At 37.9% G+C, this 15,764-nt stretch overlaps 1 protein-coding gene across 3 annotated transcripts in view; it reads left to right on the top strand.

Annotated features, from left to right (window-relative positions):
* Nucleotides 1-13,149, top strand: part of SLC35F5 (solute carrier family 35 member F5) — a 48,448-nt gene extending 35,299 nt beyond the window's left edge. For all 3 annotated transcript variants that reach the window (XM_004375078.2, XM_023730181.1, XM_023730182.1), the window contains 3 exons: nt 5,970-6,124; nt 6,666-6,759; nt 10,083-13,149. In XM_004375078.2, the coding sequence (XP_004375135.1) occupies nt 5,970-6,124; nt 6,666-6,741 (231 nt within the window). In that variant the 3' untranslated portion in view covers nt 6,742-6,759; nt 10,083-13,149. The remainder of the gene's footprint in view (nt 1-5,969; nt 6,125-6,665; nt 6,760-10,082) is intronic.
* Nucleotides 13,150-15,764: the final 2,615 nt, after the last annotated feature.

Raw genomic sequence — 15,764 nt, forward strand, 5'->3', positions numbered from 1 at the left:
GTTTTAATTTGCATTTCTCTAATGGCTAGTGATCCCGAGCAGTTCCTCATGTGTCTGTTGGCCGTTTGAATGTCTTTTTTGGTGAAGTGTCTGTTCATTTCCTTTGCCCATTTTTTAATAGGATTATTTGTCTTTTTATTGTAGAGGTGTTGGATTTTCTTGTAGATTATGGAGATTAGACCTTTGTCTGACTTGTACTTCATCATTTTTTTTTAAAGTACGTCACCAGTGTGTTGCACATAAGGTAATCAGTGCAGACTTCTTTGACAACTTTTTTTTTTTTTTTAATCAGTACAAATTGTTTTAATACTATACTTTCTCTTAAAATGATGGATTTCCTTTTTTTAACTCCCCTGTCCCCTGGTAACCACTAACCTTCTGTCTTTATGGATTTACCTATTCTATATATTTCACATAAGTGGGATCATACAATTTTTGTCCTTTTGTGTCTGGCTTTTTTCACTCAGCATAATGGTTTCAAGATTCATCCAGGTGGTGGCTTGTATTAGAACTTCGTTTCTCTTTATAGCTGAATAACACTCGATTGTATGTAGATAACACATTTTGTTTATTCATTCATCTCTTGATAGATACTTAAATTATTTTCACTTTTTGGCTATAATGAATAATGCTTCAGTGAACATTGATGTATAAGTATCTGAGTTCCTGCTTTCAATTCTTTTGGATGTATACCTAGGAGTGGAATTGCTAGATCACTTGGTAATTCTATGTTTAACTTTTTGAAGAACCACCAAACTGTTCTTCACAGTGGCTGCAGCATTTTACATTCCCACCAGCAGTGTCCCGGTGTTCCAATTTTCCACATCCTCATAAACACTTGTTTTCCATTTTTCTGATCATAGCCATCCTGGTGGGAGTGGAATGGTATCTCATTGTGGTTTTCATTTCCTTTTCCCTAATGAGCATCTTTTCACGTGCTTATTGGTTATTTCTTTATCTTCTTTGGAGAAATGTCTATTCAAGTCCTTTGCCCATTTTTAAATTGGGTTGTTAGTCTTTTTTTTTTTGCTGTTGTTGTTGTTGAGAATATACACAGCAAAACATACACCAATTCAACAGTTTCTGTACGTACCATTCAGTGACATTGATTACAGCCTTCGAGTTGGGCAGCCATTCTCACCCTCCTTTTCTGAGTTGTTTCTCCCTCACTAACATAAATTCACTGCCCCCTAAGGTTCCTGTGTAATCTTTCAAGTTGCTGTTGTCAGTTCGATCCCATATAGATGGTTCTTAAAAGAGCCTAATGCTCAACCAAAACCCATTACCGTGGAGTCGATTCCAACTCATAGCGACGCTGTAGGACAGAGTAGAACTGCCCCCTAGGAGCAGCTGGCGGATTCAAACTGCTGACCTTTTCGGCTGGCAGCCTTAGCTCTTAACCACTGTGCCACCAGGGCTCAAAGCAGGTCTTTTTACTAGTTAAGTTTAAACTGTTTGATTTTAAGAAGACTTCAGGGGATATTTTTGGTTTAAGGTTTAAAAGATTATCTCAGGGCGATAGTTTCAGGGGTTCATCCACCCTCCATGGCTTCAGAAAGTCTAGTGTCCATGAGAATTTGAAATTCTATTCTGCGTTTTCCCCCTTTTGATTAGATTTCTTCTATGGAATCTTTCATCAAAATGTTCAGTAATGGTAGCTGGACACCATCCAGTTCTGGTCTCATGGCAAAGAAGGCGGTTCTCATGTTCATTTGAATGGACCATTGTTTCTGTGTTCTTTGTGCATCTTGTGATTTTTTGGTTGGGGCATTGGAATTTTCGAGGGTGTTAATTTTCTCATTTTCCCCCGATATTTGGTGTTTTTGCCCACACTACTTTCTGTAAAAAACTCTTAGGCATACAGAGCCTTCAGCCTTTGCTTACCATTTTCTCTCCTTCTCTGTGATAGCTCCTTCTCCCTCCCTGGTTTAATTAGAATTTGAAGGTTCCAGGTCTCGGTTTTCAACTTACAGTCTCTCTCAAACACACCAGAGAACATACTGTGGCTAGTCTGCCCACCAGCAGGCACCACCACTCAGGTCGAAATAATTCTGTACTAATCTACTTGTCCACCAGGGGGCGCAGTCCTCTCTCATTATTATTCCCTTCCCGTCACTGTCACTGTTTCCGCCTGAGCACATGCCTAGTGAGCCTAGTGAGCCGCCTTCGGGGCTGGGTGTTGCCCTTCGGTTTTGCCCAAGGCTTCCTTCCCCGCTCTCTAGGGGCTGCTTTTATCTCAGCTGGCATTCAGGGGAAGCATAGGCCGACTTTCCTTTGTTTCAGGAGGAGGAGGAGCTGGCATTCCCCAGAAGGACCTCTGAGAGATCTATCTGAATTGGTTTCAGAGCCCCAGTGGCCCTGTGGTGGTTGGGGGAGCAGTCTCCACTTACGTGACCCACCTCCTGAGTCCCACTTTTGGGAACTTTATGTAGGATTTCTTCTCAGTCCAGCAGCAGACAGTTACTGGTTGGGGTTGGGGTAGTCGTACTCTGAATGGACCACCAGGTAGATTGCCGTGTTGCTGTCAGAGCCCCCTTGTAGTATGTTGGCTTTGGGTGTAGCCTCCACTCAAGATACCTACTTCCTAGCATACAGCAGCCTCAGTCAGCAGTCCTCAGCACCGACTGGAAGGGGGAACAGACAAATCTAAACTGATCCCCAGAGAGATCTGTCCTGTTGATTTCAGAGGCCTGAGCTATGGGGTGCACAGGGAGGCAGGTAGAGTGCCGACTGTGGGAGCAGACTTCCACTGCGGGGACCTTCTGTAACAGTTTGCAACAGCCTGGCAACCCAGCAAGTACCAGGCAGAGGAAGGGGTGTCATGCTCTGGTCAGATCCCTGTGGAGGTCTGCCTTGTCGCCGGCAGAGTCCCCCCAGTAGATTGTTGGCTGTGAGTACAGCCTCCACTCAAGCCTTCTACTTTCTGGCACACAGCTGCCTCAGTTAGCAGTCCTCAGCGTCAACTGGAAGTGGGGTCAGATTAACCCTAATTGACCCCCAGGGAGGTTTGTCCGTTTGTTTTCTTGAGACCAGAGCTATGGGGTGCGTGGAGAGGCAGAGTGCTGACTATGGGAGCAGAAAGCATGGGCTTTCTGTAGCATTTCACAGCAGCCTGCAGCCAGTAGTGTCCGGGTGGAGGAGGTGCTGGCACACTCCAAATGGACCCCCAGGGAGGTCTGCCTTGTTGCTATCAGAGACCCCTTTGGAGTATGTTAACTGTGAGTGTAGCTTCCACTAAAGATGGCCTGCTTGCTAGCGCACAGCAGCCTCAGTCAGCAGTCCTCAGTGCCAACCAGAAGAGGGAGCAAACAGACCTCAACTGACTGTCCAGGAGATCTGTCCTGTTAGTTTCAGAGGCCTGAGTTATGGGGTGCATAGGGAGGCAAGGTAGAGTGTTGATGATGAGAGCAGACTCCACGGCACAGGCCTTCTGTAGCAATTTGCAGTAGGCTTGCAGCCAGCGGTGTCTGGGTGGGGGAGGTGCTGGACACTCCAAACATACCCCTGGGGAGGTCTGCCTTGTTGACTTTAGAGCAGAATCTTGGGGTCCTGTCTCTTTGTACAGGCAAGGCCTGTGGTGGTTAGGGAAGCAGGCTTTTCTGGGACCAGTTCCCCAGTTCATAGCAACTGGCAGCCCGTTTGTCTGTGGGGAGGGGCAGGGACTATAGGAGAAGCGATTTTCCTACTGCATGCAACTCATTGATTTGTTGATTCTTGCCTGTCTGCAGTTCCCTGCTGCTTTCCTCTGCTCCCCAATTCACAGTCCCTCAAAGCCAAGCACCGTTCCCTTGTTATATTTCTTGTTGTATTTGTAGGGAAGGATTGGAACAATCGTCTGTTTACGCTGCCATCCTCCCAGGTTGTTAGTCTTTTTGTTGTTGAATTTTAAGAGTTCTTTATATATTCTGGATATTAAACCCTTATGTGATATGTTGTTGTTGTTAGGTGCCGTCGAGTCAGCTCCAACTCATAGCAACCCTACATACAACGGAACAAAACAACTGCCTGGTCCTGGGCCATCCTCACAATCAGTGTTATGCTTGAGCCCATTGTTGGAGTCACTGTGTCAATCCATCCTGTGAAGAGAGTCTTCCTCTTTTTCGCTGACCCTCTACTTTACCAAGCATGATGTCCCTCTCTAGGGGCTGATCCCTCCTGATAACATGTCCAAAGTATGTGAGACATAGTCTCACCATCCTTGTCTCTAAAGAGCATTCTGGCTGTACCTCTTCCAAGACAGATTAGTTCGTTCTTTTGGCAGTCCATGGTATAGTTAATATTCTTTACCAACACCATAATTCAAAGGCATCAATTCTTCTTCAGTCTTCCTTATTCATTGTCCAGCTTTTGCATGCATATGAGGCGACTGAACACATCATGGCTTGGGTCATGCACACCTTAGTCCTTAAAGTGACATATTTGCTTTTTAACAGTTGAAACAGGTCTTTTGCAGCAGATTTGCCCAATGCAATGCATTATTTGTTTTCCTGACTGCTGCTTCCGTGGGTGTCGATCATGGATCCAAGTAAAATGAAATCCTTGACCCTTCAGCCTTTTCTCCATTTATCGTGATGTTGCTTATTGGTTCAGTTGTGAGGATTTTTGTTTTCTTTATGTTGAGGTGTAATCTATACTGAATGCTGTGGTCTTTGATCTTCATCAGTGAGTGCTTCAAGTCCTCTTCATTTTCAGCAAGCAAAGTTGTGTCATCTGCATAATACAGGTTGTTAATAAGCCTTCCTCCAATCCTGATGCCCCAATCTGCTTCATATAGTCAGTCTTCTCAGATTATTTGCTCAGCATACAGATTGAATAAGTATACTGAAAGCATCCAACCCTGACGCACACCTTTCCAGACTTTAAACTACGCAGTATCCACTTGTTCTGTTCAAAACTTGTTCTGTTTGAAACATATGTCTAATATATGGTTTCCAAATATTTTCTCCCATTTTGTAGTTTGTCTTACTTAATGATGTCTCTTGATGTACAGAAGTCTTTAATTTTAATGAAGTGCAGTTTATCTTTCTCCTCTTGTTGCTTTTGCTTTTGGTGTCATATCTAAGAATCCATTGCCTAAAAGAACATCCTGAAGCTTTATCCAGACAATTATTTTTGATTCTTAGTTGGTTCTAGATGGTAAAAGTAAACTAATGAAAGGGAAGAATGACTTCCTTTTGGCAACTTTATGGCATCTCATTATTTTTAATTTTCTTGGTAAACCCCATAAAATGATGAGTTAAAGGATCAGACTTGATGACATGTAGCTATTCTTCATGTCTGAGGCTTGACTTGCTTGTTGTCTTCTCTCACATTTTCTTAGTAAAAATATTTCTGTTATATTTGTTGTTTTACCTAGTCATTATTTTGTTTTGGACTTTTTTTCATTTGTTACTAGATAATAATCAAGCTGGTTTTGCCTGCCAGGATTAGAATTTGTTGCAAACTGTTAATAAAAGTTTTGCAAAAATTGCACTTTAAGAGTTTCATTTGTTTTTAGTATCATCTTAAAAAAGGAACTATAAAATAAGACAACCTATCACAACTATAACAACCATTTTATAAAATGTGAATGAGTTTTTGAAGGTGACTTCAGAAACTGCAGGGGAGAGATCAACTTGAGAATAAGCAACAAACAGTAATGAAGAGATGGACAAAATGGTGTGTAAGATAGAAGCTTAAGTTTCGTCGTGGATATTTCTGCTCTTGGTTGTACTGTACCTAGCAATTGAAAAGCATGCCTTCTTGATGTAAGCTATTCTCCAAGCAAGAATTATTGCTGTTGGTAATTTGAGGCAAGTGGATTTAATTGTAAATTGAAGTCCTGAATCTTTATATTTAATAATATACTTAACATATTGCAAATGCTTAGTATCCTTGGTGTTTTAATACAAATGGAAACTTTTATATTAAAGGGGAAAATTGTTTTAATGATAATAAATGTGTAATTTTTTTTCTCCTTTTATTTTTAGGTGCAGTTTTCTTGGTTATTTTTTGCAGGTGCTGTCCCTGTATTTTTTTCATTTTTTATTGTAACTCTCCTGTGTCACTATAATAATTGGGATCCTGTGATGGTGGGAATCAGAAGAATTTTTGCATTTATATGCAGGAAACATCGAATTCAGAAGTACGTTTATTTTCTTTATAGATTTTTTAAAAAGTAATGTTTTCTAAATGAACTGGAAATCATACCATTTTGCATTATCTTATAGAGATTTTTGTAAAGGATTATTGAAAGATTATAACTTATATATATAATGCTAGATAAAAATAAAATAGTTTCTCAGAGACTGTGGGTGAAAAGATAGTTTCTTCATTGCTATTAAAAATAATAATAATAATTTGATTCCCCAGGCAAAACCCAAGTGCTTAATTGTTGTTTTGCTGTAATGGATTTAATTTTAGAAAATTCTTATTGGTTTGAACATAATTCATAGTAAAATATGAGAGCATAGCCTGAAATTTTCTTCTTATAAGTGCTTTTTAAGAGAGGAAACTTTTTACACTTTCAAAAGAATCTAAGACATGTTATTAGAAGATCTTGCCCTAGTCTTGATTCTGCCACTAACTCCCGTTCTGACCTCACTAGCTTCAGCCAGTAAAATAGTAGTCTTTAAGGATCCGTTTCAGCTCTAAAGCATTCCATAACCTTTTTTTTTTTTTTAAAGAATTCCAGAAGACAGTGAACAATGTGAGAGTCTCATTCCTATGCACAGTGTTTCTCAGGAGGATGGAGCTAGTTAGCTGTTGTCCATAGCCCAGGTTTGTATGTGAGCTGGCATTAGTGTTGAATAAGGTTCTTACTCTTCTAATATTCAAATACAGAGTTGATTTTCCATAATTAGTTGTTTGGGAAGCAACACAGCCTAGAGGGTAAGTACATAGCCTCTAGAGTCAAACAGCCTGGGTTCCAATTTCAGCTTCTCCTGTATTAGTTGTGTGACCTTGTGCAAGGCTGATCTCTGGGCCTCAGTTTTCTTATTTGTAAAATAGAGGTTAGAGTAGAACCTCCCTCATAAGATTGTTAGACGTCTTTAATAAGTTTAGGGTACGTACAGTAGTGTCAGGTTCATACTAAATGGTCAGTAAGTTTTAGCTATTACTTTTATTCATGCTAAGGATGATAATTTTATTTAATATTGTACCTTAGAAAAAAACTTTTCTCTCTGATTATACAAGTAATTTAGGTTAAAAAAAAACTAATATTTTGTTACGTATCCAGTCTATACTCTCAGAACATTAACACGCATAAGGTAGTAAGTCTAGTTTCATTTTCCTGAAGGAAGGTTTCCTGGAGGTTTCTGACCTGCTCCAAAGTGGACTAGTTGTTCTCCAAGCTGCTTCATAGCTGTTATCTTAAGATCTCCCTTCACCATCATTCTTTGCCTCTGTCTTGTGTAGTAGATCCATGGTTTTCTAGATCCTGTGTCTTGTCTTTATTGATTTACACTGTTTTGTTGTAGCTGTCCTCTGGTAGCTTCCTAAGGAAGGGTGCATGGGAGATAAATTTGTGTTTTTTTTTTATTTTGTTGTTATTGAGAATAGACACAGCAAAACATATACCAGTTGAACAGTTTCTACATGTAACGTTTAGTGACATTGATTACTTCTTCAGATTGTGCAACTGTTCTCATCTTCCTTTTCTGAGTTGTTCCTCCCACATTAACATAAAGTCACTGTCCCCTAAGCTTCCTATATGTAATCTTTTGAGTTGCTATTGTCACTTTGATCCCATATAGAGAGTTCTTAAAAGAGCACATCGTATTTTTACGCACATAACGTGCACCTTCTACATTTGTTTGCCAGCTGCACCCTCCCCCCATGAGGTAGCACTATGCTAATTTTTTTATAGCAACATGTGAAAAAATTGGCATAGTGGTGCTTATGAAAATACCTCATGGGGGGAGGGTGCGGTTGACAAACAAAAGGTGTGGGTTATTTGTGTAAAATACAGTGATACTCAAAGCAGATATTCTTTACTAGTTAAGCTAAACTGTTGTTTGGTTTTAAGAAGACTTCAGGGGATGTTTTTGGTTTAAGGTTTAAAGATTATCTCAGGGCAATAGTTTCAGGGGTTCATTCAGCCTCCATGGCTCCAGAAGATCTGGAATCTATGAGAATTTGAAATTCTGTTCTATGTTTTCTCCTTTTTGATGAAAGATTCTTCTTTCGAATCTTTAATCAAAATGTTCAGTAATGGTAGTCAGGCACCATCCAGTTCTTCTGGTCTCATGATAAAGGAGGCAGTTGTTCATGGAGGCAATTAACTATATGTTCCAGATCCTTCTCCTATTCCTGACTCCTCTTCTTCCTTCTTTGCTCCAGGCGTTAAGACCAGTTGTCTTGCCTTGGATGGCTGCTTGAAAGTTTTTAAGACTCCAAGCACTGTGCAACAAACTAGGAGGTAGAACAGAAGCACTAAACATGTTTATTAGGCCAATTGACTGGAATGTTCCATGAAACCATAACGCTAAACCTCCAAATCAAGGAACCAAATCACATGAGGTTTTTGATTGTACATAAGCAGCCTCAGCAGCTACGTCTTATTTTTTTGTCATTGTAAATATATCCGTCACACTTTGCCAATTAAACTTTTTACAGGTGTACAACTTATGGACAGCAATTACAATAATCGACTATTCAACCCTGCCCTTAATGTGATTTTTCTATCACTGTTAACGCCCCCTTTTCCCTTTCCTCCTGCCTCTGGTAACCACTAATAAGCTTTGTTCTCTATACATTTGCCTTTTCTGGTCTTTTTATATAAGTGAGGTCATACAATATTTGTCTTATTGTGATTGGCTTATATCACTCAGCATAAGGTCTTAAAGCTCCATCCATACTGTAGCATGTATCAAGACTTCATTTCTTCTGGCTGAGTAGTATTCCACTGTATGTATATACCACATTTTGTTTATCTATTCATCTGTTGATGGGCATTTAGGTTGTTTCCACCTTTTGGATATTGTGAATAGTGCTGCAATGAACATTGGTGTACACAAGTCTCTGAGTTTCTGCTTTCAGGTCTTTTGGGTCTGTACCTAGGAGTGGAATTGCTAGGTCATATAGTAGTTCTATTTTTAGTTTTTTGAGGAACCACCACTCTGTTTTCCACAATGGCTTATACCATTTTGCATTCCTACCAGCAATGTGTTTGTTTGCCATCTTTAAATTAAACACACTGTTATGGATTGCATTGTGTCCCCCAAAAATATGTGTTATAAATGCTAATCTCTATGCCTGTGGTTATAATCCCATTTGGGAATGAATTGCCTTTGTTGTGTTAATGAGACAGGATTAGTTCAGGGTGTATCTTGAGTCAGTCTGTTTTGAGATATAAAAGAGATTAAATGCAAGCTAGCAAGCAGAGATGGGGGCAGGGGGAGAGATGCCAGGCCACATGTAAATCACCCTGGAGCAGAAGCTCAAAGAGTCAAGGACCTTCTACCAAAGCTGACAGAAAGCTTTCCCCTAGAGCCACACCCTAAGTATGGATTTATAGCCTCCTAAACTGTAAGAAAATAAATTTCTGTTTGTTAAAGCCACTCACTTGTGGTATTTCTGTTATAGCAGCACTAGATAACTAAGAACACACACAGAGTTATTTAAAGTTTTTTTAATGGTGGAATTTATGCACTTTTGCTCCATGTGTGTATACCGTGCATTATTCCCATACTCACTCATAACTACCTCCCCCCAGGCAAGATTTCAGTGTTGTTAGAAGTGAAAGCTAGATAAAAGGGAGGTAATGGAAAATACAGAAGATGAATCACAATAAAGTAGAGTAGAACAGAACAGGCTAGGCAGGAGTCTGTCTCAACCAGGGTGATGCTGGAATATACAGAAATAAAACTAACCGCCGTCATGCAGTCTTCAGGTAGTAGTGATGTCAGCCTTTGAGATTGCCTTAGAACTCTCTTGAGTTGTTAGTCCTCACCTCCAGTTCAAGTACAGTTAGTAAGTATATATATTGCATGTGATATATATGTCAATGTTAAGATAATTTGCTTTTTAAAATATAAAATATAGAAAGTTAAAATTTTGAAAACTATAATGATGATTTTTGTGTGTGCTTTTATTTTTAGCTTGTAATGGAACGTTATACAGCGAAGAGACAATCTCTGGCAAGTTTTCATAGAAAAATGTTTCAGTGCCTAGTCTGAAAAATAACAGTTTCAGTTCTTTGAAACTCTAAAATATACTTTCCTCCTGTTTTCTTCATTTTCATAATGAAGTACTTTGCTGTGTAGTCATAGACATGTCACTACAGCTGTAAGAAGTTCCAGTCCACAGTCCATCTAAAGGGCCAGCCTGCCTTATATATCTCAAGGAATTCAGCTGAGGAGAAAATTTGAACTAACCAAGGAATAAAATCCTAATGTGCTAGAGACTTTATTCTCACATATTTGTTAAATGCTGGACTATATTATAAAAACATTGTCCGGAAATCATTTAAGCATATAGACCAGTGTTTCTTTTACAGGTATAATGCTAAAGTAAGCTGCCAAAAATAGGTACGGATTACATTTCTGAGTTTTGTAGAATATTGCAAATTAACAATGCAGAAAAGAATGTGTAATTTATGCAACAAGTGAGTTCATGTAAATTGGTGGGGCTTTAAAAAGAATAAATATTTGGGAAAAGATCTGGGTCACTTACACTGCATATACTATATTATTCTTTCATAGCATTAGTTGCCTTGTATTTTGAATCTGTGACAAACCATGACAAATTTTATATGGCAAGTATTATTGTAAAATGAAGAATTATGTATTTCTAAAGGCTATATTGCTGTAAATTTAATTGATAAAGCTCTGCTTAATTTAGAGTTTTGAAAAATATTCACTCTTCAATTAAGAAATTTTCATAATGGAATGATTTAAACTGAAGTGATAAAGAATATTATTAAAATAAAATGTTTAAAAATGTTTATATATATGTATTTGTGTATTATAGATGTACCAAGTGGTTTCTAGGTGTTTTTTTTTTAAATTTTTTGTACATAGAAATGTGCCAAATTACTCTAGAACTGGAATCTTCTTTAACTAATTCTAATTTTCCTAAATAAATTTTTAATGGTTAAAATACCAAAGAAGAAGGGCAAGAAAGAATTCTACTTTAAAAATTATATTTGAATTTTTCTTCTGCTAAGATTAATTTAAACAGTATTCCTAATTGTAACTCTTAAGCTTCAGTCGTGTGTGTACTTATTGTACCACTGCTCCTGGGCTTTCTTCTGTACGTACCTCAGCGGATGAACATAGGTCTCAGGATTCATCCAGCCTTTTGATTAAACAAAACCCATTTCCTTTTCAAGCTTTGTGAGAATAATGTAGTTCTCTTTAAAATCTGTCAGTGAATCTGCTTTTTTAAAATTCCTTTTGCAGTGTTTTGCTTCATTTTGTCCTGTCACATTTTTTAAATTGCTTTGGTGTTACCATGAGTCCAAAATGAAGTTTAGCCATCTTCCTGCTTAGTCCTGAGAACTTTCATATTATATAAATTTAATATGATATTGAATTAAAAAAGACAACTGTCCACTCATTTGGTGCCACCAAGAATTCTTGTTAAACTAAAAATAATGTTCATTTTATTGTACTATTTGCTTGTATAGCTTGACAAGGCAAAGGCATGTAAAGAATGTGGACTTCCAAGGAATTTTCTTTTAAAAAGGATTTAATGAAGTAACACTTCAGTTGCTGAAAGACTAATTTTGGTTGAAGTTCATTACCTAGACACCTTTTCTTTCTGATTTTGCTTCATCACTTTACAAGCTAAAGTAACGGAAACGTTGGAGGTGAAACTCAAAATTTAAAGTATTCTGTAAGTAATGTTATCCCAAAGAGAATGAACTTAGAGTTTTTGGGCTGTTCATGTGCTCAGTGTTCACATCTTCATACAGATCATGTGTTGTTACTCAAGATTCTGGACGTAGTAAGGCTTGGTTAGCTAAGCTTGATAGATCTTGAGCAGATATTTTTCCACTAGGTGGCTGCTCTGTCAAAGAACAACCTCTTTTAAAAGAGGCACCGTTAAATTAGTTGATTGAAGATATGAATTGCTGCTGTTTTGCTCACCTGCTTATTATCTTCTCTCTCAGGTCTATTTATCTGAACGATTATTATGTTTGAATACTGCAGTTATGCAAGTGAGCAATTGTGATCTTCCTTTCTCCTCCTTTGTAGTTAAGGGTTTATCTTCTCAAGAAACAAAGTTGTGGTGGGTTATTTCCGTTCTGTGGATTACCCAGAAATCTAGGTATCAAGGCCCCATGATCACAGCAGCCACATTGCAGGCATTTGGAAATACCAGGGAGAGATTACATTCCAGGGACTGCTGCTGTCCTTCCTTGCTATTAGAACAGGGTTCGCCCGTGATTCTATTTTTCAGAACCTAAAAAAACAAGCAGGGATTTCTAATACCTTGTTTTCAGCCTTCTACTTTTCTTCCCATACATAATTTAAATCTCATTATTGTATAATGTTTCAAAATATGACCTTAATTGAAGGAAGTCTGCTATTTTGTCAGAAAGACTTTGTTAGATGAACATCAGAATCTCAACTAAAATAAAACTGGACAATGAGACAGCCTTAAAAGTGCTTAGGTGAATACTTTTTGAAGCTCAGAACCATTAGGTGTATGTAACGCGCCTATACTTAACCCCCTTAAATACATTTTTATTTTTTTATTGAGATCCTGGCTGCAGTCAGCTGGACTTAATTAATTTCTTCCATTAAACTGATTTTCCTCTCCGGCAGCTGAAAAACAAAGTTCATTGTTTCTGTAGAAGTGAACTCACAAGGTTAAATGCGAATGTTCTCAAAGGTGCACAGGCTTGTTTCAGGAAGAATGTTAATGACCACTATAAAATCAATTGTGCAGAGCCAACTTGGGATGCAAGGTCCAACTCCTCTGGAAGCCAAGTTTTTCCATCAAGCGCTGTGGTAATGTCTGTAGCATTAATCCTCCATGTGCTGGCTGAAGAAAAAATATCTTTAAAGGAGGATAAAGGATGAATTAATTAGAAAATGTTTTTTTTCCAGAATCATATTAGCAAATATTGAAACGTTATTTTCATTTTAGGCAATTCTGGTTTTGTTATAATCCTGCTTCATTTCTCTGTACTCTCCTTTTGAAATATTTATTACTAAATAATTTAGGAAGAAGTCACAGAAATGAGATGAATAGTCTGTGTGCCATCTGCAGGTTTAACTTTTATAGCTAACATTGTGTACTGATTTTTATGGCGATAATGGCATTTATGAGCACTTTACAGAATTTGAAGTCAGTATTCTATTGTAATGTATCTATCATGTTGTACCAAAACTTTCATTCAGATAAATTGTGGCATTATTTTTTACATGGACGTGAGATTTTGAACTCCACAGTTTCTTTTTATAGTATCCTCGTTTTCCTGTACAAGAAGTAATAAAGTTTCCCTTTAAATCTTAGCGACCTTTAATAAACTGGGAACAGAGGATGAGTTCATTATAAATTAAAAGCAAATAATGACCATTGGGAGTTTGCTATTCTATTAATATGAAGCCTTTTTTGTTTTGTCATCTGCGGTAAAGATTGCATGACAGTTGAAATCTTTAACTTTTATTTACTTAGACTTCCTGTTTATCTAAAAAGAATTGTGATTTATATATCTTAAAAACTAAGCATCATTTTAATGTCATTGCACTTTAAAGAGCAGTGTTTTTTTATAAAGTTCTCTAATATGCATTGACTGTTAGAATGTTAAATGAAATCATTGACATATTTAAGAAAAAAATTACATAATGAAAAGTAGTGCTGTTGGGGTCGGTGTTCGCTAATGTGAAATGGCAACCTCTCTAATGAGAGAACATTTTGAACATGAGATGGCGTGAATGTGACCTTGTTTGTGAGTTGGGGGCTTGGGGTGGAGAAGCGCTCAGAGACAACATTTCCTTTGTGATGTCTTTAAACTTAGAAAAGTAAAACTTCAAAACTGAAAATTTTAATAAGTCACTCCATGAAAGTTTTAGTTTTTAATTTTAAATGTGATTTCTTTCTTTTATTAACTTTAATTTAGAAGTGGTCCAAAAGATCCATGTGTGCCAACTGTTCAGTATTTCTCTACTTGGATTAAAACTTGCATCGTTGTAATTATCACAGGTAACACTAAAGTCAGTCATGCAAGAGTATCCATTAATTTCAGTGGGTTTTTGCAAGGCAGGTAGGAAGAGTTCCATTCCAAGAGCCTTATTTATGACACTAGGTGAAAACAATTCTTTAGTCTTACTACCAGTATTTACTTATTTGGAATGTCTTTCACATTTTTTTTCTTATGAAAAATCCAGTGTCAGTCAGACATTGTAACATTTAAAGCAAAATTTTGTTGAAGGCTGTCTTAATTAATCTGGGATAACATATACTAAGTTTTTTTTAACCTTTGTCGTAGCTTAGAGTAAAATTATATATACTTTAATATGCATGCTTTGAGTAAGGTTTCAGAGTGATAACATGCTGTAGATAGATCAGTGGTTTTCAATCTTGTGCGTGCACGAGAATCACCTGGAGAGCTTGTGAAGCCACAGATTGCTTGCTCCACCCCACAGTTTCTGATTCAGTAGGTCTGGGTAGGGGTCCAGGAATAGGAACTTTCCTAACAAGCATTCAGGTAATGTTGATGTTGCTGGCACTACACTTTGAGTGTCCCTGCTATGAGGAAAGAGCATTAACTGTGAAGTTGGGTTCCCTCTGTTCCCTGTTAATGAATTTATTTGGGGAAATTACTTAATCTGGATTGCCTGCATTTTCTTCACTGTAACACGGAGGTTAATGCTACCTACCTTGAGACTGGGAGAGATGAGATGATGTAGGTGAAGTATCAGCCCAGCACACCTTGGTGCTGATCCCCTTGGTCAGTCTGCACCCCCTTCTTTACCTTCAACAGTAAAGTGAGGAACTAAACTCAATATCTTCCAAGGTTCCTCTCAGCTCTAACATTTTGTGATTCTTTAAGTTCTGTAATTCAAGAGACCGTTTGCAGTGCCAGTCACTATGTGCGCTTCTTGTTCGGTGCCGTTGAGTTGGTTCCGACTCATAACTACCCTATAGGACAGATTAGAACTGCCCCATAGGGTTTCTAAGGAGTGGCTGTTGGCTTCGAACGCCAGCCTTTTGGTTAGCAGCCAAGGTCTTAATCACTGCGCCACCAGGGTTCCTATATGAGAGTTTAGTGCTTTATATAGAGTAGTACTAACAGCGATATTGCATAAGCCATGTGTTCATTTTTGCTTTTAGGGTTGAGCGTCTAAACTCTTAAAAACATTTTTTTCAGACTCAAATTTATAAAGCAACATTTAAAAAGTTATATCCAAGCACAGTTTGAATCCATGACAGTTTTATGGAGACAGAGTGTATCAGATAAATAGGCTATGATATGCCCACACACTAAGTTTTCTAAGTGATTGGCCTTATGGGAGCTCTTCACTACATTGCTTCCTAGTGGAGGCACATTCAAAATGTGTAGTTTTCATTACCTGCTTGATTTTTGGCAGCATTAAATAAGCATTAATTTCAGACAAACTAAAATTCCGAGGATGTGATTTTATATAGCATGTAGTTGTTCAGAATGCTTTATTTAAATGGTCACAATAGTTACTACTGTGAGTTTACAATCTTAAAAATTGGGAATGCCAACAGTACCAAGCTGAAATACTATTAGATTTTCTTACCTTTTAATTCCACTTTGTCAGAAAAAAGGAGCCCTGGTGGCACAGTGGTTAAGCACTCGG

The sequence above is a fragment of the Trichechus manatus genome, unplaced genomic scaffold, assembly GCF_000243295.1.
Source record: "Trichechus manatus latirostris isolate Lorelei unplaced genomic scaffold, TriManLat1.0 scaffold00033, whole genome shotgun sequence".
NCBI lineage: Eukaryota > Metazoa > Chordata > Mammalia > Sirenia > Trichechidae > Trichechus > Trichechus manatus.